We start from the raw sequence: 27,972 nt of genomic DNA, 5'->3' as shown, positions 1-27,972 counted from the left end.
CGGCCATGTCACTGACCGCCAACAACCAGGAAGAGGGCAAGAACAAAGACGACATTCCGATCGTGTCTGTCAGTGTAGGAGTTGAGTTTACGGGTTCTGGGGTACGACCATCCAGGACCGAGTCCTGCCTTTGCTACCAGGCATTTGAGCACATTAAGAGTTTTGCTTCACTCCTTTGAGATACTCTAGTGAACGGAAGAGATGTGTGCTGAGTCTGGCATCCGTGAGCTTTCTTTATGTTGACGGTCATTGTTAGCAGTACCACACCAAGACGTGCATCTCTGCCTTTAACCTGAATTAATGGGGCACCCACATATCCGGAGTCCACTTCGATGGGCCATTCCTGAATAGGAGACCCTGACCCCTTGTCTCAGTACTGGTTTTGACAAACGAGGCTAGGACACACTCACTGGAATCACTGATCCAGAACAAGATATCAGAGCCGAGACATGCTGGGGCTTCTGATCAGGATTCCAGAAAAACAGCCTCCTGCCCATTCTGTACTGGCTGTGATTTTAGCAAGAAAGAGCGATCAGAGCTAATACCGGCTGAGTGCCCGCTGCATAGCGGACGCGGCTCTAAATGCCTTACCTATGTCATTCCCTTCCGCCTCGGTACAACTCTGAGCTGTTATTATCGCCCACCTTGTTTCAGATGGGGAAACCAAGGCACAGAGGATCAAAGCACCTTGCAGGAGTAATCCTCTCAGTAAGCTGAAGCCCACGTCATTGTCAAGAATGTAGAGTCAAATGTACAGTCTGCTTGAGTCATATAGCCGAGGCTCGGGTGTAAATGTGATTTTAAAAGTGGCAGCTGTTCAGAATATTTTTCAAAATCATTGCACCGTTTCATGTATACAAATGAAAGCTATGAAAAAAGCCACTACTAATTTGGCAAAATTACTGTTTTCCTTTGTTCAATCTGCTGCTTCATACTTAGTGGCCTGCCTAATAACCTTGGGGCTGATTAGGCCTTTGTCATTCAGGAGGCAGGCAATTTTCTCTCCAGGAAATGGAAAAGCCTATGTCTGGAGGTCACCAGCACCAGCTAGAAAGTGGTTTATTAAGTGTAATTTCATTATGCAGAATCTCTTTCCAGTTCAGATTTCATTAGGGATCAAATATCACTGAGGCTTGAGAATTGGCCAATGACAAAAAAATTAAGTCACAAAAGCACAGCCATGGCGCCTATCACAGAGTTTTAAAGCAAACTCATTTCTTTGCGTCAGGGTTCCTATGCAAAAGATCCTTTTAGTTGCATTTATTATTATTTTTTTTTACTATGGTTAATACCTAACTATCCACGTGAGATTATCTACACTATTTACGCCAAAATGGGGTTAACTCCAAAGAAACTTCATCCAAGCCCTTAGGTACTTCCTAACATAGAAAAAGCAAATTAATTTTAATATTGAGTTGTGAAGAGAAAGGCAGGAGAAACCGGAGCCTTAGGTAAAATGCTAATAAAACAACAGCTCAAGGAAATCCCAAGCTGTGCCATTAGTCAAGTTGTCCATACCGATCAGGGCAGGGTGTATGCTGGGGGCGGGCGGGGAACCATTCTGTATGTCAAAGCCAAATACACACAAGTTTTGGGACTGTTTACACTGCTTGCCTCCTCCTGGAAGGAAGAAGCACGTTCGTTTGGTAGGAGAAAGAATGTGCTCCTGGGACTTTCTCCCTTAAGCAGATGTTCCAAACCCTTCTGAATAATTCTGTGAACATCACGCCCACCCGTATTTTACTTTTCTGCTCCGTGGCCAGGTTTTTTCACAAATGCTGGCTTGCTGCTTTGGTCACACAGAGTTCACTTTGCCTGTGATAGCAATGTCTTTCATCCAGAGTCTTCGAAACTTGCCTGAACAATCAGCACCTTTCTCCCAGTTGGGCCAGACAGAAAACACAATGATACAAAACCAATCGTTCAGCCAGAAACAACCCTTCTAAAAATTCATCGAAATAAACCAATCCTCACTCTCCTGGAACCCAAAGAACGGGCATTCTATTTTTCCTGGGACTTCTCATACCCTCCACTTTTAGGAAAAAGGAGGCCATTAAAACAAGAAACAGGGTGTCTCAGATTTATTTGGGACGTTGACTGAAGTCACCAAGGGCGTGGCTTGAAAATGCATTGGAGAGAGTTCCATTTCTGATCCTATGTACACTTGCTGTTGTTCATTACAGCGCTGGAGGCAACACAGAATCCCAAACAAAACTCTAGTTACCGAGACAGGAGACTGGACTAACATAGTTTAGAAATATTTCGTCTCAACTACGCGAAAACCGTACAGAGTGTTTGGAAGGAAACACACAAAGATGGAAGCCATCAGTCTGCTTAATGAGATAATGGGTGATTTTTATTCTTTAATCTCAAAGGTGAATACAAACTTGTCTTCTAAAGATCTGGAGCGGGATTCTAGTACTTTTCGATGGCAAGAGAAGCTGATCAATGAAACCAACTATGTTCCCAAAGCAATTCGGATGAGACTTTTATGGTCTCCAGAGGGTTCTCTCTGTGATGTAGCCATTTGACCTTCAGTACGTGTGGTCACGGACCTAGTATTGTTATATAAACTGCTGTATTAAAAAAATTTTTTTAATGTTTATTTTTTGAGAGAGAGAGACAGAGACAGTGTGTGAGTAGGGAAGGATCAGAGAGAGAGGGAGACACAGAATCTGAAGCAGACTCCAGACTCTGAGCTGTCAGCACAGAGCCCAATGCGGGGCTCGAACCCACGAACCATGAGATCATGACCTGAGCTGAAGCTGCTTAACCAACTGAACCACCCAGGAGCCCCTAAACTGCTGCATTTTAAAACCGTAACTAAATTTCATCCTAAGCAATGAGAGCGAGAACCACAGAGGTTTTTTTTTGTATGTATGCCTTTTCAATAAATAAAAATTAAATAAATGCCAATTAAATACCCATTAAAAATACGTTTTCCATATGGTATTATCTAAAATTGTGTGTGGCCCCAGTGGTACTTGGATAGCTCTGCAAAAGTAATGCTGGGTCCTCTGAATTTGTGTTTTAAACCTAATGAGGCACCTCGAAGTTAGAGCCTGACACATGCAGAAGTAAAGAGGGAAAGTGAAGCAGACACAAGAGGCCAAGAGAGACACCGAGTGATCCTCTCCTGGGGATCCTCCAAATTTTTCACCCTGGGACATCAAGAGAGGGCTTGGATCTTTGTGATGAATTCTCCCTGTCTGCTTAAGTCAGTCTGAATGGGTTTTGATAGGCATGTTTTTTCACCTTCTCTCTGGCGTTCAGGACGCTGCACAGGCTCTGCACCGATGGGTGATAACTGAACGTGACATGGTAGGGTTTCCCACCCCCCATTCCTTTTTCCAAAGGGGAGTCTGTGCGGCAATTTTGTCTGTTTTCCTGCCAGTGTTACATACTGGGTCTCTTGCGGTGGTTTAACCTGATTGCTTACACATATGGCAGCCTGGGGACCGGAAGCCTCTGCCTGCTGCAGCTCAACAGGGCTTTGAATAGTCTCCCATGGCCGGGGGAGGGGTGGGGGATTTGTAGCTGCCAATCAGATGGCTGGTTATAGGAGGCAGAGGTGTGTCTGGGTATATAAGAAGCGGGATTTATGCTAGGAGATAAAATATAGAAGATTTAGGGTTTCATCCCACCCCACCCCCTTTTCTTCCTGTGACATCCACATTTATTCCGCCTGAGCCAACCCCCCACCACCAAGACTCAGCTGATTGGATGAGGGATACACATGTGACCCACGCTTGGCCAATCAGATTCTCTAAAGGAAGTAGACGCAGGACTGAGAAAGAGGAGGCAGCCATTGCGCCTTGTTTCAACTGAGGAGGTTTGTAAACTGCACAGGCTGAGGGGTGGCCATAACGCAGCCAACAGTGGGGAGAAGGGGAAAGCAGAAGTGAAAAGCGAGAGGAAAGAATGAAGCAGACATGAAGAGAGAAGCAAAGGCAAGGGAGCGAGAAAATGGCTGCCCATTCCATCTGGCTTTCTCCCTCTGGTTTCAGGGCTCCTGTGCTCCCTGCCCCACGGTTCCATGAACCACCCCCAGATCCTTACAGTACATTCTGCGTTTTGTCTTGAGCGAATCCAAGTGAGTTCCTAAGTACTTGCAAGCAAAAGAGGCTTGACGGAGGCCACACACAACACGTGCTCCTGCCTACTGCTAATAAACTTGTGCCTAGTGTTTAAAGAGAATTATGTGTCGAAGCGTTTCACTGCATCCTGCCAGGAGGACTAAGACTTTAGGTGTCGCATCATCTGAACAAGTTTCAGAATAACTGCTCGGACTTGTTGGAGAAGCAAGAAGCCCTTCTCGGGTCCTCACCCCAACACATCTGAGAAAAACCAGGCTGATTAACAGCAGCAGAAGATAGGGGGATGGTAACACTGGCCCTCAAGGAAGGGCAAGGGTCACAGTCACCTAAGGAAGCCTTGGTGTTTATTTTAAATAGAGCCACCAAAGCTCCACCTCAGACCTACTGAATCAAAAACTCCCGTCCAGGGGTCAAGCCCGTTATACATTTTTAAAAAGTTTCCTAGGGGATTTTAACGTGCACCCCTATTGGGAAGGGTCACTTGATGCCAGGACAGAGGGACATCTGAAAAAAGAAAGGGCTCCAGAGCTCACAGGTTAATATAGGTACAAATAACATTAACCACAGTGGTTCCTTGACAGCCTTTCTGTACAGTGATAAAATTCCTCTCTAGCTGGGAAACGGTGACTTTCTTGCCCACAATAAGGACATTTAAACATCAAAAATGGCTTCATTTATGCTCAGTACCTGCTTCTTGGAGAGGCGGGGGAACGCGTAATCCATTTTTTAAACAATAGGACTTAAGTTGGCAATGTGCGTAAAATTTTAAAGTAACTTCTACGTTGCAGAAAATCGAAAGATAAAGATAAGCATAAAGAAAAAAGGTACATCTTAAAATCACATCACCCACTGTTTTGTAATTTCTATCACGCTGTTTAGATTCGTATCTTTATTTACCTTGTCAGACTATGTATGTATTTTTTCCTTTTGGAAATGGGACCACATTGTTTTATAACATTTTCCATTCTGTATATTATTTACATATATTTATGTCAAAAATACTTCATATATACTTCAATAAAAAATATATATGGGGGGCGCCTGGGTGGCGCAGTCGGTTAAGCGTCCGACTTCAGCCAGGTCACGATCTCGCGGTCCGTGAGTTCGAGCCCCGCGTCAGGCTCTGGGCTGATGGCTCAGAGCCTGGAGCCTGCTTCCGATTCTGTGTCTCCCTCTCTCTCTGCCCCTCCCCCGTTCATGCTCTGTCTCTCTCTGTCCCAAAAATAAATAAACGTTGGAAAAAAAATTAAAAAAATATATATATGGGTTGCCTGGATGGTCAATTAAATGTCTGACTCTTGATACCGGCTCAGATTGTGATCTCCTGGTGGTGAGATCAAGCCCCCAGTCAGGCTCCACGCTCAGGATTCTCTCTCTCCCTCTCTCTCTGCCTCTCTTCAAAATAAATATTTAAAATAAATATTTTAAAAATAACAAAAACATGTATATACTTCTTATAGTTTCATAGTATTCCATTTATGGATGGATTTGTGAGGATGACATGAGACAACGGATATGAGGGAGGTGATAGGTACTCCATAAAATGGTAGCACTTAGTACTGTTCCTATAATGTGCTGATAGTGTCCCTATTGATGGAATTATTAAGTTGTTCCCAGGGGTGGGGGTATTAATTTTTACTTTATTACATACATAATAGATACTTAAATGATTCTTTTCATTATCTGAAAACATTTTTCTCATCTGATTGTTTTTTCTTTTTATTTAAGTGTTAAGTATATAGAAGTTTTACGTTTTCACTGGTCACATCTGTCAATCTTATCCTTTGTGAATTCTAGGCTTACAAAACTAAATTCTCACTATGACACCATAATAAATCTCGATACATGATAAACATCAGTGTAAAAAATAATTAATAATTTAAATGCTTTCACCAAAATGGTTTAATTAAACCCAAGTTTGGGACAAACACGTTTCTAGACAAAACCTTAATTTCTAGAAAAATTCTCACTAATGAAGCACATCATCCCCAACAGGGACGATAAACTCCACATGCTGTAGCACATGCGCTATGTGGATGGAGTCCTGCCTCCTTCCAGCTGACTTGGGAAGAGGACTCCATCACGTTAAGACACAGGAAAAGGAAGTTAAGCAAGAACTCTGGTGTTTCCTCTCACAGATTACAAGAAAGAGAGTCCATTTTATTATGAAGATAAGGCACTTTGTACTTGCCTCACCGCTGATAATTGAGTGACAACTATACAGTGCTGCCAGAAGAAACAGTCATTTTGAGAGGTCCTATGAATGCCTAGTTCCCATCTGGTGGCAATGAAGGAAGGGTATAAGGATATCACAGTCAAAGCACATGGAAGGTTGTTTCCAGTTATTAATTACTTGACAAACATCTACTGAGGGCCTACTGTGTGCCAGGCACAGTGAAGACATACAGAAGTGAGTGAGAAAGACCTGGGGCTCATGGTTCCATGCAGGCAGTGAGACTGAAGTACCTGAGAGATTACCCACCCTTTTCCACAGAGGGAAGACTGATGCAGAAGTTAGGAGATGTGATGTAGCAAGAGAAAGAAGCCAGAGGGAAAAGTGGCACCCACCGAATCCGATTAAAACAAGTCCCAGGACAGCCAAGCTAATCTTACAATAAATCAGTATTCCTAAAAGTTCAGTTATAGAATAAGCACATTCAGAATATCAAGGAAGATTTAGGACTGTATCTCCAAGTTCTATTACTGAAGATTTGCCATAAATCTCCACCCATGGGCAAGGGGACCATCCCAGTCTTCTGGGAGAGGGAATGGGAGGAATCCAACCCTATAGAACTAGACGGCTCATAATGTTCTCCACGGGTGAATGGGAGGCAGAGAATGGAAAGCTCAAACAACCCCAGTCCTGTCCTCTCTCCACGGGGCCCTTCAGCCCTTTAGTGACATTCACACCACATCTGGTTTAGGCTGGGCACACTGGAGTGGAACAGGGGTTCCCTGGAAGGTAGCACTAAAAGCATCCACCATTCTCCTTGACTCAACTTTGATTTGTTGAAAATCAAGAGTGGCAAAGAGAAAACAGGTTCTATTTAAAAAACAAACAAACAAACAAACCAAACTATTGAGGAAGAATAAAATTAAGTGGAAATGGGCCTGAATCCACCTTCACGGATGTTTTGAATGAATCTTTCTTCATCAGTGCTTGGTGAACAACAGTAATACGACAGCATGTTTTGGGGAGTAGTGTGCTCAAGTAATTAACTAGTTCACAGTACAGTCAGATGCTTGTGAAGGTGACACAGCAGTCTAGAAGCACGGGCTTTTCTAGAAAAGAGCCAGATGGACCTGCTCCATCTGGGGCTGTGGGGCAAAGACCAAGTTCCTGAAGTTTCCATTATTTCTTCGTCTGTGAAATGGTGATGCCCTCCCTCATCTCTCAGACAGTTGCTCTGAGGTCCAAACGTAAATCAGCACTTAGGACAGCGCCTGGCGCACTGAAGATCTCAACAGATTTAATTATTATAATTGGGGTGCCTACTGGGAGTGTGTGCCCAGGGCCCAGAAGAGACTCAGCAGCTGGTACAAAGTAGGTCCCTAATAAATGGTGGCTGTGTGGTCTCCTTCTCTTTCAGGACATTACGATGATTCTTTAAAGACAAAGAAATGAAATGTCTGTTTTCTATATCTTGCATCCTACCCGTCTTTTTTTCTTTTTAATGTTTGTTTATTTTTGAGAGTGTGAGCAGGGGAGGGGCAGAGAGAGAGAGAGAGAGGGAGACAGAGGATCTGAATCAGGTTCTGATTCAGGGCCCCAAACTCATGAACTGTGAGATCATGACCTGAGCCGAAGAGAACATTTAACCGACTGAGCCACCCAGGCACCCTATATACCCATCTTTATTCCCTTGCAGGTTTTCCTGCTACTTCAAAATGCTCCTTTTGACATCTGTCCACCATGTTTCCTTATCTTCTGCCTGCAAACCACAGTATTTTTCTTTCCTCTTAACTGGCTTCAAGTGTTTAATAGGCTCCATTCATCAGTTAAAGACCCTCTCCCCTCTTCATTTAATACTAATTGTTGGAAAGAATGTGAATGGATGAATGTCTTTTAGCACTGGGTCCCTCTCTCCCTCCCAAACACATATCAGCTTATAAAAACAGAGAGGGTTTTTACAGAGGAGACATTAAAAACGTTTCACTAGGTTAATATTTGCAAAATGTATCTTTAAAACTGGAGCTCCCTTTCCAAAATGAAATTGGTTTTATTTGTAAATACCACTCTTGTCAATATTTAAGTAAGTACATAAGTAATGTGATTCTTTTTTAAAATGTTTATTTATTTTTGAGAGACAGAGAGAGATAGTGGGAGAGGGGCATAGAGAGAGGGAGACAGAGGATCCAAAGCGGGCTCTGCACTGACAGTAGGGAGCCTGATGCAGGGCTCAAACTCACGAACCACAAGATCCTGACCTGAGCTGAAGTCAGACGTTTAACTGACTGAGCCACCCAGGTGTCCCCATAAATGCAATTCTTAACCCCACTGCCTTTCTTCTTTTTTTAAATTTCAATTTTAGTTAACATACAGTGCAATATTGATTTCAGGAGTAGAATTCAATGATTCATCACTTACATACAACACCCAGTGCTCATCACAGCAAGTGCCCTCCTTAATACCCATTACCATCTAGCCCATCTCCCTCCCACCTCCCTCCATCAACCCACAGTTTGTTCTCTATCATTAAGTCTCTTGTGGTTTGTTTCCCTCTCTTCTCTCCCCCCTTCCCATATGTTCATCTGTTTTGTTTCTTAAATTCCACGTTTAATTGAGATCATATGATATTTGTCTTTCTCTGACGGACTTCTTTCACTTAGCATAATACATTTCAGCTCCATCCACATCATTGCAAATGGCAAGATTTCATTCTTTTTGATGGCTGAGTAATATTCCTGTGTGTGTGTGTGTGTGTGTGTGTGTGTGTGTGTGTACATATCATATCTTTTTTATCCATTCATCAGTCAGTGGATATTTGGGCTCTCTCCATAATTTGGCTGTTGTTGATACTGCTGCTATAAACACTGGGATGCATATACCCCTTCAAATCTGTATTTTTGTATCCTTTGGGTAAATACCTAATAGTGCAATTACTGGGTCATAGGGTAGTTCTATTTTTAGTTTTTTGGGGAATCTCCATACTGTTCTCCAGAGTGGCTGCACCAGTTTGCGTTCCCACTGACAGTGCAAGAGGGTTCCCCTTTCTCTGCATCCTCGCCAACACCTGTTTCTTGTGTTGTTAATTTTAGCCATTCTGACAGGTGTAAGGTGGTATCTCACTGAGGTCTTGATTTGTGTTTCCCTGATGATGAGTAATATTGAACATTTTTTCATGTGTCTGTTGGCCATCTGGATGTCTTCTTTGGAAAAGTGTCTACTCATGTCTTCTGCTCATTTCTTAACTGGGTTATTTGGTTTTTGGGTGTTGAGTTTGATAAGTTCTTTATAGATTTTTAGATACTAACCCCTTTATCAGATATGTTGCTTGCAAATATCTTCTTCCATTGCCCGAGCTGCCTTTTAGTTTTGTTGGTTATTTCCCTTGCTGTGCAGCAGCTTTTTATCTAGATCAAGTCCCAATAGTTCATATTTGCTTTTGTTTCCCTTCCCTTTGGCAACATGTCTAGTTAAGAAGTTGCTCTGGCCGAGGTCAAAGAGGTTGGTGCCTGTGTTCTCCTGTAGGATTTTGATGGTTTCCTGTCTCACATTAGGTCTCTCATCCATTTTGAATTTATTTTATTTTTGTGTATGGCATAAGAAAATGGTCCAGTTTCATTCTTCTGCATGTCGCCGTCCAGTTTTCCCAACACCTTGTTGAAGAGACTAGCTTTTTTCCATTGGATATTCTTTCTTGCTTTGTTGAAGATTATTTGGCCATACAGTTGTAGGTCCACTTCTGGATTTTCTATTCTGTTCCGTTGATCTATGTGTCTGTTTTTGTGGCCAGTACCATACTGTCTAGATGAAATCCAGAGTGGTGATACCTCCAGTTTTGTTTTCCCTTTTAGGACTGCTTTGGCTAGTCAGGATCTTTTGTGGTTCCATACAAATTTTATGATTGTTTATTCTGGTTTTGTGGAAAACGCTGGTGCTATTTTGATAGGGATTGCATTTAAATGTGTAGATTGCTTTGGGTAGTATCGACATTTTAACAATGTTTGTTCTTCTGATCCATTAGCATGGAATGTCTTCCCATTTGTTTGTGTTCTCTTCAATTTCTTTCATGTTAACCCCACTCCTTTCTGATTGACTTCCCACATCCCCTGACACTGGAAACTCCAAGACTTTCCCTGAGCCCCTTGTTCTAAATCTCATATTCCTAAATCACCTGTAGAAGCACCCCATCCCACCCAAGAACAGGGTATTAAAATGTTCAATACCCTTTAGGGATCCCTTAATACTCACAAATAATGAGGTATTTATGGTATAATCACTCTGGCAGGGCTGACATCTCTAGATGTTCTACGTTTCTGGTTTAAGAGCAGTTTTTCCCCCAGACACCGGGACACTATCCAAAATCAACATGGACGGTATCCAACAAGACCTCAGAGATGTTATTTTTCTTTTACTATGCTGTGTCAACTGCCTACTGTACAGGGCTTGATACATTCTTAATTACTCAACTGAGTTTCCTCTGAGCTTGTCACTTTTCACCATTTCCAGTTAATAGGTCTTAATTTCCCATAGGAAGACCTTTAGCCTGTCACAAAGTTCATGCTTTTCTGGTTCAATTCTCATTTATTAACTATGCTAAGGAGAAAAGCTCTTTTGTCTGCTGATTTGAGATGACCAGAGGGAGATCAACAAGAATGGAATAAAAACTTCACGCACCCCATCAGGAGAAACTTGATGGCTCTGTGATCAAACTGGAAGGAATTAAAAAATATATATCGTAGAGGACTCAATTTCACAACTCTTTTTTGATAAAAAGCCCAGAGACAAGATCACTTGGTTCTTAATCTCAAAAAGCCAAGAGGAACTTCAGCATTTACACGAAGGGAAAGGAAAGAAGTCAAATATAGAGATGAACGGCAGGTGACAGTCAGCCTAGGTGTGGTGGGACCAGGGTACCAGTGGGCTCCCCAACAGGAGAGGAGCTCATCTTCAGTGAGTGGTTGGCATATAGGGAGGGTTGTCTGGCGTAGTCAGATTTCCCAATTTTCCAGGAGAAATCAGAAATCAAGATTTTTACTAGAAATCTAATTTTAGGGGTGCCTGGGTGGCTCAGTCGGTTAAATGTCCGACTTCAGCTCAGGTCATGATCTTGCAGTTCGTGAGTTGAGCCCTGCATTGTGCTGTCTGCTGTCAGCACACAGCCCACTTCAGATCCTTTGCCTCCCTCTCTCTCTGCCTCTCCCCTGCTCATGTGCATTCTCTCTCTCTCTCTCTCTTTCTCTAAAAAATACATAAACATTACAAAGAAAGAAATCTAATTTTAAAAGTTGACAACAAATTCACATTTTCTCAAACACCATATCCTGGAACTGGCTGTTACAGACTCATAAAGAGCCAATTATGCAGATCTTTTCCCCACTCTAGCCTTCACGGACTTCACATTCATAGCTTGAAGCCAGCCACTTGGGGAATATTTACACCACACAAATAAGACGAATGCTGCAAATCAGGGCTTTGTTTGTTTTAAGCTGATTCTTACACATTGCCAGCACATTACCATCTACAGGTCAAATAGACCATGTTGTGTTCGGCCAAAGTTGCAACTCCTAATTTAAATATTAAGTAAGAAGTAGTATTAAATAACCATGAGGAAGTGTTACATATTCTAAGGCCAGTATTTACAACAAAGAGTACGTGTGCCACTGCAGCCATAGGGGAGGTGTGGACGAAGAGTCGGAGGCACATCCCAATCAGTTGAGGACACAGAGATAAAGACACAGGGAGGCATCTGAATCAAGCCCACCACCCTATACAAAGAGAACTCTATAAATAGGACATTTCCAAATGCTTGCTTCTTCCCCACTTCTCTGAGGGTGAGTGGTAATCTGTCCTCCCAACGATGGCCCACAAGACACTGCAACATCCTGAAAGGTTTTCTGAATCATCGGGAAAAGCTGAGACTATGCATAATGACTGAGCAATGCAAGCATCCAAGTCCATGTTCAAACAACTACAAATGGATTAACGCCCTTCACTCACCATGTATGGAGCAGGGATGGGAGGAGTTGCAAGTTCCCCTTTTCCCTGCATTCAAAATAGGCCTAACTTCGGTCCGGTTCTCAATTCCTGTTTTCTGTTACATGGAGCCTCCAGCGGTCTATGGAAGCCTATGAGTCCCTTCTCAGAATGATTTTTAATTTTTTTATATTTTTTAAAAAATTTATTTATTTATTCTTGAGAGAGAGAGAGAGGGAGGGAGGAAGGGAGGGAGCATGTGTGGGGGAAGGGCAGAAAGAGAGATGGGGAGAGAGAGAAAAAATCCTAAGCATTCTCTGCATTAGCAACACAGAGCCCAACTCAGGACTTGAACTCTCGAACAATGAGATCACGACCTGAGCCAAAATCAAGAGGGGATGCTTAACTGACTGAGCCACCCAGGGATCCCTCAGAATGATTTTTTTAAATGAATGAAATACAGTGCATAGGATTACAAAAGCAACCATATGAAAACACAGTGATTAAACTATGAAATGTGCATGTGATAGAGTGCATGTACTTCTTTATTAAATCATTAAACAACAATGACCATGATTTTGAGGTAGTGGTGAAGGGGCCATGGGGGCATATGCTGCATTACGAAGTAACAGGAATACATCTGGTTTCTACTGGAGACAAGGCTATGGGGGCTGTTCATGTGAGTCCTGCATTGTTGTCTGTATTCCTTCTTGAAGGAAATGCTAGAGGTTGCTTGGTTAGAGGTTAGTAAACATAAAGACAGAATTCTTTTCCCACCCAAATTTACAGACCCTCTGACTTGTATCCATGGTCCCAGGTTAAGAACCCCTGCAGTCAAATTGGGCACACAGCAGAAGCTCCATAAATTTTGACTGGACTAAACTGAATTTTATGTTAGATATGGGAGGGGTGCTGGGTGTCATTCTAAGGGGCTAAGAAGGGAGAGAAGACACTGTTCAAACCTAGTGTGGGACATCCAGATAGCCTCCTGACTATATACAGCCTGACAACTGCAGCTTCTTCAAAACAAGAGTGTGCAGAAAATATTCATCAGTAGCATCAAATTCAAATCCATTACTGACAAAAATAAATACAGAACCAGGACCATGGGTTTTATTTCAGTTTCCAGTAGAATTCGATCTCAGATGAACTTCTCCAAAATTTAAATCATGGCTGGACAAAGTCTGAATCAAAGTTCCACCACTTTCTAACTGTGTGGCTTTATGCAAGCTCTTGAACCCTCTGTGCTTCAGTTTTCTCGTCCAAAGAACGAGGAAAATGATAGCGCTACCTAAATACTATGTATCTATAGTATTTAGTGCAGTACCAAGGAAGGGGAAAACTACACGGTAGTTCTGGGACTAACAAGATTCTTGCAAACTGGTTAAGAGAATATTTCAATTTAAAGATTGTCCAAAATTTGGCAGTCTCTATACATGTTTAAAATAAAAACATCTTTGTAAAGCTGTTATACTAGCAAATAATTAGAAATCAATGACATGTCTTACAACAGGAGGGACAGAGCATATCCAGGGAAACTGCAGAATATAAGAACCACACATTCTATAGGCCAACATTATCCTGATGCCAAAATAGGACAAAGATCTCACAAGGAAGGAAAAAAAATAGGTGACTGTCTTTTTTGCATATAGATGCAAAAACCCTCAACAAAATACTAGCAAACCAAATGCAGCAACATATGAAAAGGACCAAGTGTGATTTATCCCCAGAATCCAAGGCTGGTTTGGTACCTAAAAATGTACTAATTCAATATGAAATATCAATAACAGAAGAGAGAAAACCACATGATCACTTCAGGTGTAGAAAAAGAATGTGACAAAAATCCAACACACCTTTGTGATAAAAAACATTCAACAAACTAGGAAGAGAAGGGAACTTCCTCAACCCAATAAAGGCCATCTACCAACAAACCAGAACTAACATCATACGTAATGTTGAAAGACTGAAGCATTCCCCCTAAGATCAGGTCCAAGGCAAGGATGTCCACCCTCCTCATTACTTCTACGCAATACTGTCCTGGAGATTCCAGCCAGGTATGAATTAAGAGAAAGAAAAGGTATCCAGATTGGAAAGGGAGAATGAAAACTATCTCTATTCATAAATGACAGGATCTTGTGTACAGAAAATCCTAAGGGACCCTCTAAAAAACTATTAGAACTAATATATGAGTGTAGCAAGGTCACAGGATACAAGACAATCTACAAAAATCAATTGTATCCTACATACTTGCAATGAACAACCCCAAATAAAATCTCATTTACAATAGTGCTAAATACTTAGGAATCTGTTTAACATAAGAAGTGAAAACCTTATACCTTGAAAATTATAAACCACTGGGGAAGAAAATTAAATGATCCCATGTTCCTGGATTAGAACCCCTGATATTTTTAAGATGGCAATATCTCCCCAGTTGATCTACAGAGTCAATGCAAGGCTTCATTGCAGAAACTGACAAACTGCTCTTAAAATTCACATGGACATTCAAGGGACTCATAACAGCCAAAACAATCTTGAAAAAGAAGAACCACGCTGAAGGACTCACACTTTCTGATTTCAAAATTTACTACAAAGCTACAGTCATCCAGACACCGTGGTCCTGGCATAAGGACAGACATGGAGATCAATGAACTAGAACTGAGAATTCAAAAATCAACCCTCTGGTTTATGGTCAACTGCTTTTTGACAAGGGTGCTAAAACAATTCAATGGGGGGAAAGAATAGTTTTTTTCAACCAGTGGTGCTGTAAATGGATATCCATGTGCAAAAGAATTACATTGGACTGGTAGCTCACATAAAAATTAACTCAGAGTGGATTGACAACCTAATTTTAAGAGCAAAACTACAAAACTCTGAGAAGAAAACATAGGTATGAATCTTTGTGGTGCTGGATTAGGCAGTGGTCTTAGCTAGGACATGGAAAACATCAGCAACAAAAAGAAACAGAAAAACTGGATTTCACGAAAATTTACAAACTTCTGTGCTTTGAAAGACACCATGAAGAAAATGAGAAGAAAACTCACAGAGAGGGGGAAAGTATTTTCAAATCATCTGATAAAGGACTTGAATCTAGACTATATAAAGAACACCTATAATTCAATAATAAAAAGACAACCCAATTAAAAATGGACAAAGGATCTGAATGACAGTTCTTTCAAGAAAGTAGACAAATGGCCAACACATGAAGAGTGTTCAACATCATTTGTCAATGGAGAAATGCAAATCAAAACCATAGAAGATACCACTTCATATCCACTAGAATGGCTATAATCAAAGAAACAATCATAAAAAAGTGTTGGTGGGGATGCAGAGAAAATAAAACTCTCAGACATTTTAGGTGGGAATATAAAATGGTACGGCCACTGTGGAAAACAGTTTGGCAGTTCATCCATACATTAAGAACAGAGTCTCTAGGGGCACCTGGGTGTCTTAGCCGGTTGAGCGTCTGACTCTTGATTTTGGCTCAGGTCATGATCCCAGGGTTGTGGGATTAAGCCCTGGGCTGGGCTCCGAGCTGAGTATGGAGCCTGCTTAAGATTCTCTCTCTCTCTCTCTCTCTCTCTCTCTCTCTCTCTCTCTCTCCCTCTCTCTCTCTCTCTGGGCACCTGGGTGGCTCAGTCGGTTAAGTGTCCGACATTGGCTCAGGTCATGATCTCACAGCTTGTGGGTTCAAGCCCCACATCGGGATCTGTGCTGACAGTTCAAAGCCTGGAGCCTGCTTCGGATTCTGTGTCTCCCTCTCTCTCTGCCTCTCCCGCACTCACACTCTGTCTCTCCATCTCTAGAAAATAAATAAACATTAAAAAAAAAAGATGCTCTCTCTCCTTCTGCCCCTCTCCCCCACTCGTACTCTCTCTCTCTCTCAAAAACAAAAGAATGGAATCATATAGAGATATGATCCAGCAATTCCAAACATAGGTATATACCCAAGATAAATGAAAACATGTGTCCACACAAAAACCTGCACTCTTATTCACCATTGTAAACCATTATTCACAAAAGCTAAAAAATGAAAACAACCCAAATGCCTGATTAACCAACAAGTAAAATGTGGTATATACATCTATATAACAGCACATTATTTGGCAATTAAGAAGGAGTGAAGTATTGATCCATATTACGTGAATGATTTGAAAATATTATAGTAAGTGAAAGAAGCCAGGCATCAAAGACTACATTTTATTCTTCCATTTATTAGAAATGTTCAAATCTACAGAGATGGGGGTAGACAAGTGGTTTCCAGGAGCTTGAGGGGAGAGTGGGGGTGATTGCTAAAGAGTACGGGGTTTCTTGGGGGGATGATGGAATGTCCTAAAATTAATTGTGATGATAGTTTAAAACTCTGTGAAATACTAAAAATCACTGAATTGTATGCTTTAAATAGGTGCATTTTGGGGCACCTGGGTGGCTCAATCAGTTAAGAATCTGACTCTCGATTTGGGCTCAGGTCATGATCTCATGATTTGTGGGATGGACCCCTGCATCAGGCTCTGTGTTGACAGCATGGAGCCAGCTTGGGATTCTTTCTCTCTCTGCTCCTCCCCCCACCCCTCAGGCTCTCGCACACACACTCTCTCTCTCAAAATAAATAAACTTAAAAAAAATAAATAGGTGGATTTTATGGTATGTGAATTTCAGCTCAATAAACTTGTTACCAAAAAACAAAAACAAAAACACCCACCAACAAGTATTAAAAAAGCAGTGGTTCCCTCTGGAGAGTAAGACAGGGGAGTAAAGGGAGCTTTGATTTTTCACTTTAAATACTTTGGAATTGGGGCTCCTGGGTGGCTCAGTCGGTTGGGCGTCCGACTTCAGCTCAGGTCACGATCTCGCGGTCCGTGAGTTCGAGCCCCGAGTCGGGCTCTGGGCTGATGGCTCGGAGCCTGGAGCCTGCTTCCGATTCTGTGTCTCCCTCTCTCTCTGCCCCTCCCCCGTTCATGCTCTGTCTCTCTCTGTCTCAATAATAAATAAACGTTAAAAAAATTAAAAAAAACACTTTGGAATAATGTGAAAATTTATTTAAATACGCATGTATTACTTTAGGAATTTTTTTTTTTTTTAAATTTTTTTTTTTTAATGTTTATTTATTTTTGAGACAGAGAGAGACAGAGCATGAATGGGGGAGGGGCAGAGAGAGAGGGAGACACAGAATCGGAAGCAGGCTCCAGGCTCTGAGCCATCAGCCCAGAGCACGACGCGGGGCTCGAACTCACGGACCGTGAGATCGTGACCTGAGCTGAAGTCGGATGCTCAACCGACTGAGCCACCCAGGCGCCCCACTTTAGGAATTTTTAAGAACAGAAAAAATAATTGTAAAAAAGAAAAAAAAGGCCACTTTGCCATTAATGCCATTAAGGGTGGGGTGTGGGTGTGTGGGTGAGTCATGGAAAAGGGGCAAACAAACACCCAAAAAAAAAAAAAAGAAAAGAAAAAAACTTTCAAACTTTTGTCTTTGGCCTGAAACTCCTCTATTAATGGAAATCGTCATGTACTTTCACTTTCTAGAACTCAGGTCTGGCTTGCTCCTCTCTGTGGTCTCAGCACCCCTCACCCAGCCCACGCCCTGCAAGGCAGGAGGAGATGAAAACCACAGAGGCTCTCCCTCCTTAAAGACTCCTTGTCTTCTTGTTCCTCTTAGGGCAGTTGTTGGATTTTGACCCCAAGTCAAAGGGGTCAAGGCATTTGGCAGGGGCTGGAGACAGTTTGGGGGCCCTCCAGGCAGAGGCCAGGGAGGCTGCTAACTATCTTCTAACAGGACAGCTCCACAGCAAAAGGTCATCTGGCCCAAAATGTCATAGTGACAAGGTGGAGAAATGCTATTCTGGGGTCACTGAGATTTTTAAGGAACTAGGCACGGGCAGCTTAGGTTTTCTGGGTGGGGACAGAACAAAGAGTTTCCTCTTAGCCCCAGGGGAATGCAGAACTGGACATCTCAGGGGTAGGGATGGGGGGAAGGGCTCAGGCCGGGGAGCCCAGGGGCTGGGGATGCAAAGAAGACAGAGACATAGGAGAGCGTTCTTGAACTTGCTGTTGTTAAAAGGATGAAGGCTGAAACATCAAAGGGGAGTCTGACAACAGGACTCCTGACCGCCCTGCTGCCCCACCGCCACCCCCCCCAACTCTTGACACAAAGAATTTTATTTTTGACATCAGAATCTCTAGTCCTAACCTCTTTCCTGACTTCAGGCTCTTCCCCTCCCCTCACCCCAACTGGTTACTGAACGTTTCCCTTCCAGGATCCCAAAGGCTCCCTGAGGTCAGGGACTTGCAAAGCTCAACCCAGGGTCCCTTCCACTGTCACCACTTTGGAATTCCGTTTCTGCCTCACACTGGTTCGTGTCCGGGTGCCATCCTGCCTTCCCTGTCTACCAAGAATCTTGGGAATCTGGGAATTGTTCCCTTTTTTACTTTCAATTGCATGCCACCCAGACCCTCCCCCATTCTTGCCTACACCAGAGGTAGCTATGTGACCCCGACCTCAAGAGTGTGGTCATGCCAAGAGTGTGTCATGCAAACAGGACCCAGGCAGGGCCCCCTGCAGAGCTCTGTTCAGGAACTCTGGAAAGATGGGGTCTTTTTCCTTCTGAGTTCTTGGAAGCTAAAGACAATGTCAACCTGCTGCTCTTGGTGCCAATTTCGCTGCTCTGAAGGCCCTGAGACCTACCCTCGTAAGAAAAATGAGAAGCTAAGACAGAGAGAGAGAGAGACAGAGACAGACAGACAGACAAAAAGACACCTGGTGACATTATTTAAACCCACAGACCTAGCCTGTGGATATTTTGGTTAATCAATTATCTTTTCATTTTCATTAACTACGTTCTTTTTATCAGAGAATATCAACAGCCTTAGTTTAACAAGAAGTGAAAAATTAAATATTCCTTTTCACCTGCATTATTTTTTTCCTTTGGAGACTAACATTATTGTTTTTTTTAATTTTTGAGAGACAGAGAGTGAGCAGGGGAGGGGGCAGAGAGAGGGGGAGACACAGGATCGGAAGCAGGCTCCAGGCTCCGAGCTGTCAGCACGAACTCGAACCGTGCTGCACGGGCTCGAACTCGAACCGTGAGATCATGACCTGAGCTGAAGTCGGATGTTCAACTGACTGAGCCGCCCAGGCGCCCCTGGAGACTAACATGACTAACGAGCTTGGTTAAGAAGAGAAGGAAGGGGGATGGAAAGAGGGGTGGAGAAGGAAGGCCTGCCAGCAGCCCAGGTTGGAGCCACGGCATCTGCCGGCCCTGAAGGCCCCAGGCCAACTCTGCAGCCAGTTCTGCTCCCCGCCTGCCTGGGCGGCTCCCCTGCATCCTGCCCTCACCAAACTCTACCCCATTCCCTGTGCGAGGCAAAGAGGCACCTGGTTCTGAGGGCCGCACCCAGGCTGTCCCCAGTGGACCTCCCACCTGCCCTTGGTCAGCCCCCTTCGCTGCTTCCTCACTGTCCCAGTCTGGCCTTTGGACCCTGTGGGCACAGGCCTGGGGGCTCCCTCACTGCTCTCCCTGCCTCTTCTCTCTCCTTGCAAGAGATCCGCGATGAGACTTCTGCCAGATTAATCTCTCTTTTTACTACGCGGTCCTTCCCCCGTCTCTAACAGCAGGCGGGCCTCACTGTGCAGAGTTCCTACCCTTTGGCCTGACAGTCAAGGCTCTCTGTGACTCACTCATTGATTACACTCCTGTGGCAAGCATGTTAGGTGCCTCCGACATTCCTTCCCTCATCGTTCTTTAGCAATTATTCTCTGCCAGATTACTAACTGGAACAATGATTTTGTTTCCCGGCCACGATTGCAGCTGGGCATGACCACGTGACAAAGTTCTGGACAGTGAAATGTAAGGGAAGGATTATCTGAGATTTCTTGGAACCCCCTGTAGTGGACACTGTTGTTTGTGCCCCACCCAGATACCCCGAACCCCTTGACCAGCTCCGTGTGCCCATCCCCAGGCTGCTGCGGGACTTACTGCTAACAGCTTATATCAGTGACTGCAGATGGCCACGTGCCTGTGACTGGGTCCCTCCCACCCCCAGCTATAACCAGTGCCTGCTGTGGGCATATAAAAGCCCAGTTCCCTTGCCTCAAGGTGGGACAGATTCCAGGGCATGATTTGTGTTCCAGAGCTCCATAAAATAGCCTCCTACTTGGCTTCTCCTTCCACATCCTTACTTCCCTTACCCACCCACTAGTCTCTTCTGAGAGCACTACCTTGACAAATCACTTCCACCTAAATCCTTAACCCAAAGTCTGCTTATCAGGAAAAGTCACCTAAGACATCTCTTTGTCTCTGCCTCTCCTTTCCTTCATCCTACTACCTGGGGGTGTAGATGTGATGGCCAGAGTTCCAGCAGCCACACTGAGCCCTGAGGACGAAGGTAACACCCTAGGGTTAGCTGAGCTGAAGAGGCCTGACCCCCTGATAACACCATACAGCCACGGTGCCAGCCCTGAACTGCCTCCATGCCGCGCAGACGTCTTTCCCGCATCAAGGGAAACTTCCTGTGCTTTACCACTGTTTTTGTGTCTTGCAACGTGAGGCTAAACAAAACTCCTAACTGATAAATTCCCTTACTTCCCCGTTGTGTGTGTACTTCAGAAAATGTCTCTTTTTCTCTCTCTCCCTCTCTGAGACTTAGATTTCCCAATTCCAAAGAGAGCTGGGAGAATGAGCAGGCCATCAGCTCTTTCCAAACAGCCCCAAGACCCCACCTTCTCCAGGAAATTTGTCTTAGTTGAAGCAACGGTGATGGTGGTTCCTTTAAGGGATCAATTCCCTGAATTCCGTTTCCATCGTCATCTCACGACATGCAACACAGCATATCCCTGCGTGGTCAAAGCAGGCCTTGAACACCTTTCTTCTCACAGGTGTTGGGTATTAGGTCACGGGCTGTTCAATGAAAGAAACTAAGTCTAAAAATACAGCAGGCCAAGAAATGGGATAGCATACTTCCCTGCCAAACACCAGAGACAGAACATCTGGAGCAGAAAATACCCACAGCCCCAAATTAATAAAACAGGCCTTAGTGAGGACAATGCTAGGAGTAGCACAAAACTCGGTTTTTAAGTGTTAGGTCCCAAAGAAAGGTTTCAAGATTCTGTTGGGACTGAAAGTGGCTTATAGGAAATACCCAGGGAAAGTAAGAAAACAAGAACCCCACAAATGAGTAACACTGGATGAAGAAAACCTACCTTGGGAGAAAAGAGAGAATAGAGTTAGCAACCAACCAAAGCAAAAGCCAGAAAAACAAAACTAAAAAAGTGGGACTGGATGAAACTGTAAACAGCCTGGGCACAGTGAAAGCGACCAGGAAAAGGCAGCCTCCTGGGTGGGAGAAGGGATTTGCGAGTCACAGAGCTGACAAGGGATTAATATCCACAATATATAGGGAATGCATACGACTCAATAGCAAACAAACAATGACAAGAGATTAATATCCACAATATATAAGGAATGCATACGACTCAATAGCAAACAAACAATCTGATTTAAAAATGGGCAGAGGAACTGAACAGACATTTTTCCAAAGACAAACATACGGATGGCCAACAGGTGCATGAACAGGGGCTCCACATCACTGGCCACGGGGCAAATACAAACCAAAACCACAACAAGACATCACCTTATACGCTTTCAGAAGGGCTATTCTCAAAACAAGAAAGAACGACTGGTGGCAAGGACATGGAGAAAGGGGAACCTCTGTGCACTGCCGGTGGGAATGTGAATCCGTACAGGCAGAATGGAAAACGGAACAACAGAGGTTCTCAAACAATTAGACATCTTGCCTTCGCTCTCTGTTTGGAAGCAGAAGCAAGGCTTAAGAATGCGCCATGGTGTCACGTACATGATCATCCAAAGCCTAAAAGGTCCAGAGGCAGGAGAAGAAAGAATTGACTGGACCAAGAGGAAGAGATCGGAAAGTCAGAAAGAGATGCGCTAAGGATCACTAAGGAGAAAAAGATTATGGCGGCGCTGCGCTCTCAGCTATCAGAGGCCATGACACAAGGCAGGTTCCCAGGTTTAAAAAAAAAAAAAGTAATCTTAAAAAGTGTTTCCAGAGAACAAGATACCAAAACAGGGAACCTGGGAGACAAGGCGGTTGAGGGACTAGAGCTGAACTCGAGCGCACAAGACTCAACATTCAATATCATTCAGAGAAAAGGGTCTTAAATTTATTTAGAAACATGAAAAATAATGGCAGAAATTGTTTTTACCCCTAGGAAGTTTAGATAAGGTTTCATTCTGATCACACTTAAAAATGACGAAAAGAATACGCGGGATGTCTGGGTGGCTTAGTCAGTTAAGCTTCTGACTCTTGATTTTGGCTTAAGTCATGATCTCATCGTTTGTGAGTTGAGCCTCGAACCAGGCTCTGCACTGACAGTGTGGAGTCTGCTTGGGATTCTCTCTCTCTCTTTCAAAAAAAAATATATAAACATTAAAAAAAAAAAAAGAATACCCAATCCACTGTAATAGAAAGGTATAGCATTGAAAACAACAGGGGCACCTGCGTGGCTCAGTCAGTTAAGCGTCTGACTTCGGCTCAGGTCATGATCTCATGGTTTGTGGGTTCAAGCCCCACGTAGGGATCTGTGCTGACAGTGCGGAGCCTGGAGCCTGCTTCAGATTCTGTCTCCCTCTCTATCTGCCCCTCCCCTGCTCACGCACTCTCTCTCGCTCACTTTCTCTCTCTCTCTCTCAAAAATAAACATTAAAAAAAAATTAAAACAATAAATAAAAGAGAACAGGGGTGCCTGGGTAGCTTAGTCAGTTAAGTGACCAACTTCAGCTCAGGTTATGATCTCAGAGCTTGTGAGTTTGAGCCCTACATCAGGTTCCATGCTGACAGGGGGGAGCCTACTTGGGATTCTCTCTCTCCCTCTCTCTCTGTCCCTTCTGCATGTGGTGTCTCTCTTTTTCTCTAAGTAAATAAGCTTTAAAAAAAGAGAGAACAGAAAAATAAGAGAAAAAAAGAACAAAAAAAAAAAAGGATAATTACATATGAGACCAAATACTAAATGTGCCAAATTCCCCTGCAAAAAGAAAAATCTAAAACTGGTTAAAAAAAAAACGTATTAAGTACTTTACTTAAAAATATATTAAAAATCACAACTAAAGAGATGGTCTAAAAGTCAGCAAATATCTGCTAACATAATACAGGAACTTAATCATATCTATGTTTAAAAATAGATATTAGCATAGAAAGCATGAAGAGCTAAACAAAGATATGAGTAATAACAAAAGTTATGTGAGTGATGACATCAATAATTCTGAATTTATATGCCCGAAACACACACTGAAATGTTATTTTGGGTGTGTTTACTAGGTCTGGAGGGTGTTCGGGGATGATGTTCCCTCCTGCTCCGAAATTCTGTAACCTAAGAGCAAAGCCAGCTGAAACACATACAGATACCAGGATACAAAGAAACACTCAAAACAGAAAAGAGAATTCTGGAAAATGCACATTCTCAAATCATTGTGTGATAATTTTAGAAATAAATCAAATCATAATTATATAGTCAACCACACAAAACCATTTAAAAAGCAATCTTTTTGAATAACATTTGAAATGAGTTAGAGCTAAACAAAGAATGGAGAAGAATATTTATCTCAACCACAGAGAGGATCTGACTTGATGAAAAACCATAGAAAAAGTTGCCAGTCAAACTGAGCACACATATTTGGCTATATAAAAATCTTTTTCTGCATGCCCCAATGTAATAGTCAATAAAAAGATAGCAGATCAAGATAAATATTTGGGGCATATATAAATAAATATATACAACAGAGATAAAAACTTGAGGGGTCCCCTCCGATCTCAGGATAGCTCTTAAGATACCGCGGAGAACCCTATGGGCCCCTTGGAACACAGCGTGAAAACCACAGCCTTGTAATGTAAGATCGATGTGATGTAAGATCAATGCCTTGTGATCTTCATCAGATGCTTAACACGAGGGAGACCCAAGACACAGAAAAGCTTGCTGTGAACTGGCCAAGAGCTCACAGGCAGAGTCAGGAAGTGACTCCTGGATCAAATACAGAAGAATTGGAGATGAGAGTCCTGGGGGCAGGAACATTCAAGGCACATCGGTTGTCAAGGTGATGGACTGAACAAGGTCACAAGTTCCAGAGAAGCATGAACTGCAGCAGGAGGTAGAAATCTCCACTTACGTGGACTCCTGGGAGGCACGATGGGCATTACCCAAACCTTTTACCCATGGAACCACAGATATTCTCCCGAGATTCTGCTAGCCAGACCATTTCTGTCTTCCTATATTATCCTAAGTCAACCCAAGGACCATCACAACTGAAAAAAGAGGTCACAGGATCTTTGGCCGGCAATTCTTCCCACAACAAGGGCCCGAAAGAAAGAAATGGCAAAGCAGTAGTGGTTCAAAGTGGAACCTTTGAAGGGAGCCTCCAGACCTCTTCCAGCTGGGCAACTTCAGACGCTACACAGAAGCTCTCTGGGGGCCTCAGCATCATGGTCAATCACATGAGAATATTAATAGCACTCACCCTCCTGGGGCTGTTATAAGAAATAAACATATATAGGGGCGCCTGGGTGGCTCAGCCAGTTGAGCGTCCGACTTCGGCTCAGGTCACGATCTCACAGTTTGTGGGTTCGAGCCCCACGTCGGGCTCTGTGCTGACGGCTCAGAGCCTGGAGCCTGCTTCGGATTCTGTGTCTCCCTCTCTCTGTGTCCCTCCCCCACTCATGCTCTGTCTCTCTCTCTCTCTCTCTCAAAAATAAACATTAAAAAAATTTTTTTAAAAGAAATAAAACATATATAAAGACGTGTGCTGTGTTTAACCGATGGTAAGCACTCAATACATTTCATAAATCTTATGATACACAAGATTAAAAACCCTATATCACCCCAAATCCGCCAATTTGAGGATCGTTAAATAAACCATTCTACATCAATCAGAACACAGGAAATTCTTGAGAAAGTGTATAGTAAATAATGTAAAAGAAAGAAAACAGAATAGTATGTACTTCTAGATTACAACACTTCAGTGTAGACATGAGGATCACAGGAGAATATAACTGCCCCAAGTCCTTTTAGAAATTAGAGGGCACATGATGAAACAGCTAATATGCTAGGCTCACCGTCACTGCTGATCAAGCGTCCTACACAAACAGGTACTCAAGTGAACTGTGAAATCCAGACATCACTATTGACTAAAAAGGGTTCAGAGCTTCTTGTCTGTCTTGCTTCCAAAGGGAAAGAAGCCAGAACTCACAGATGGCCAAAATTCCACCTGGGAGGCTCAAACTCTTGAGTTAAGCCATCATCAGACCTGCCTGGCCAGGCCAAGTCTGTTTCACAGTGAGAATCCAAATGCCTTTGAGAACACAGGCCCCGCTGTCCCCTGATGGCCCACACTCCAAGTGACACTCGTTTTCATTCGTGGCCTGGCCCCTGGGTTCACTGACCACAGGGTTTCCCTTTAAGGAGAGGTGATCAATAGAAGAGATACGGACGGAAAGTCTCGCTCTTTTCCGTCCTCCCTTCTTGCCACTTGCCGCGAGTGTCTCTTGGGCACTGCCTGCCACACGCTCGCAAAGCTGAAGAAATCAAGGACTTTCTGCTCACGGCCGGGCAGAAGGACGCCAAGTCCGTCAAGATCAAGAAAAATAAGGATAACGTGAAGTTTAAAGCCCGATGCAGCAGATACCTTTACACTTTGGTCATCTCAGACAAAGAGAAGGCAGAGAAACCGAAGCAGTCCCTGCCCCCAGGTTTGGCAGTAAAGGAGCTGAAATGAACCCGGCCCACTGATGTGAACCGTATTCAAGTTTTAAAAATTCTTAAAAAAAAAAAAACAAAAAACAAGAGAGATGGAGGGCAGGCGTGGTGACCAGAGAATGGGGACAACAGAATTTGAGCACTTAAGCTTCTACAGATGCAGGGGGTATGCTAACGGTGCGACCCTTCAGAAAAGTGATTCGATCTAGGAATCCAGATACGCTGAACTGAAGGAGGCGGAAGACTGGAGGGTAAAAGGAGAGCCACTTCGTGATGGAGACACCGCTTGACGAGGTGCGTCCCCCGCTGTCCTCAGTGAACTGTGTGCTTCTGGCTACGGTAATGTCCTCCTGTGCAAGCTGAGAGTGTCCCCATGTGTAAAGTCACTAATGCACGGTGGACCACAGTCTTGCCCTGCTCTTCTCGCCAGCCGCCTAAGGGATGGAATGCTGCTCGCTGGGCCGGCCCCCGGGCCATTTCTCCCTGTGGCGAGACCCGGTAACAGGCTGAATGAGAAAAAGCTACAACACGTTGGAGAGGTGAAGTCACTGGTGATGACAGAGGACAGAGAGAGATGGAGGAGGGGTGTGCGGGGGGGCAGGCCGGCTGAGAGAATCCGAGATGAGACGCCGCAGAACTCCTGTGACATATGGGAGACTATGAGAGAAGAGAAAGAACATTCCTCTGTTATAAGTACTGTTTTTTTTTTAAATTTACGTTTATTTCTTTTTGAGAGACAGAGACAGAGCACAAGAAGGGGAGAGAAAGAGAGAGAAGGAGACACAGAATCCGAAGCAGGCTCCGGGCTCCGAGCTGTCAGCACAGAGCCCGACGCGGGGCTCGAACCCACAGACCGTGAGATCATGATCTGAGCCAAAGTCGGACACTTCTTCGACTAAGCCACCCAGGCGCCCCAAACATTCCTCTGTTATAAATGGGAGACTCTAAGATTCTTTGGAGAGGGGCCCCTGGGTGGCTCAGTCGGTTAAATGTCCGACTTTGGCTCAGGCCATGATCTCAGGGTTTGTGAGCTCGAGCCCCGCGTTGGGCTCTCAGTGCAGAGCTCGCTTCAGATACTTCTTCAGAGCCAGCTTCAGACGCTCCGTCCCCTTCTCTCCTACCCCTCCCCCACTTGTGGGTGGGTGTGTGCCAGGGTGTGCGTGCGCACGCATGCACGCATCCGTGCTCGCTCGCTCTCTCTCTCAAAAGTAAACATTTTTTTATTTTTTTTTATTTTTTTTTTCAACGTTTTTTATTTATTTTTGGGACAGAGAGAGACAGAGCATGAACGGGGGAGGGGCAGAGAGAGAGGGAGACACAGAATCGGAAACAGGCTCCAGGCTCTGAGCCATCAGCCCAGAGCCTGACGCGGGGCTCGAACTCACGGACCGCGAGATCGTGACCTGGCTGAAGTCGGACGCTTAACCGACTGCGCCACCCAGGCGCCCCGTAAACATTTTTTTAAAAAAAGATTCTTTGGAGATATGCAAGCAAAAACTGAATTTACTTTCTCATTACTTTGGGCTAGTTGACCATGCTTCTTTGAATGGCACACCACCGTTGGGGCCCCAAGGGGCGCAAGAATTATTCGGGTTACATTCACGCCAGATCTGTCTCTCTCTTGCGGAGAAAAGTATGGGGGGGAGGGGGTGGCGGGGAAAGAACAGGATGGCATCCAGGACAAAAGATGGAGAAGGCACCATGCTCCATAGGAGAAGAATTTGGTGAAACCAGCTGAGATTAGCCCGTCTGTGGACGAGCCAGCGTGTGCACAGCGGAGACTGAGAGGGTTGTCCTGCAACAGAGCTCCCATTCCAAGATCCTGAAGTTTTCCAAGAAGGAAACAAATAACTGAAACAGCCCAGCGTTCGCAGGATGGACAGCGTTCACAGGTGAGCTTCTTCATGAAGTTTTAGAAGCTAGCTCCCGAGAGAGATGATCCTCTCATCAATCCCGGGTGAATGCAATCGCCTAAG

At 43.9% G+C, this 27,972-nt stretch overlaps 2 protein-coding genes across 2 annotated transcripts in view; one reads left to right on the top strand and one right to left on the bottom strand.

The window, feature by feature from the left end:
- The window catches only part of KCNK13 (potassium two pore domain channel subfamily K member 13), a 112,595-nt gene that overhangs the window by 76,412 nt on the left and 8,211 nt on the right, over positions 1-27,972 (bottom strand). The gene's annotated exons all lie outside the window — the stretch shown is intronic.
- Positions 6-26,081, top strand: LOC115516100 (60S ribosomal protein L38-like). Its single transcript, XM_032593467.1, has 3 exons — positions 6-74; positions 18,718-18,739; positions 25,816-26,081. Exons 1-3 carry the CDS (start codon positions 6-8, stop codon positions 26,013-26,015), a joined length of 291 nt encoding a protein of 96 aa, XP_032449358.1. The 3' UTR covers positions 26,016-26,081.

Source organism: Lynx canadensis, chromosome B3 (assembly GCF_007474595.2).
Source record: "Lynx canadensis isolate LIC74 chromosome B3, mLynCan4.pri.v2, whole genome shotgun sequence".
NCBI classification, from domain to species: domain Eukaryota; kingdom Metazoa; phylum Chordata; class Mammalia; order Carnivora; family Felidae; genus Lynx; species Lynx canadensis.
Note: the sequence above shows the minus strand (reverse complement) of the source record. Positions and strands in the feature narration are given on the sequence as shown.

Bases quoted from the DNA above. Each gene is read 5' to 3' on its own strand.
- LOC115516100 (XM_032593467.1), top strand. From the start codon at position 6: ATGTCACTGACCGCCAACAACCAGGAAGAGGGCAAGAACAAAGACGAC. The intron at 75-18,717 runs GTAGGAGTTGAG...CACCAGAGGTAG, and splicing joins TTCCGATCGTGTCTGTCAGT to CTATGTGACCCCGACCTCAA. The intron at 18,740-25,815 runs GTGTGGTCATGC...ACGCTCGCAAAG, and splicing joins ATGTGACCCCGACCTCAAGA to CTGAAGAAATCAAGGACTTT.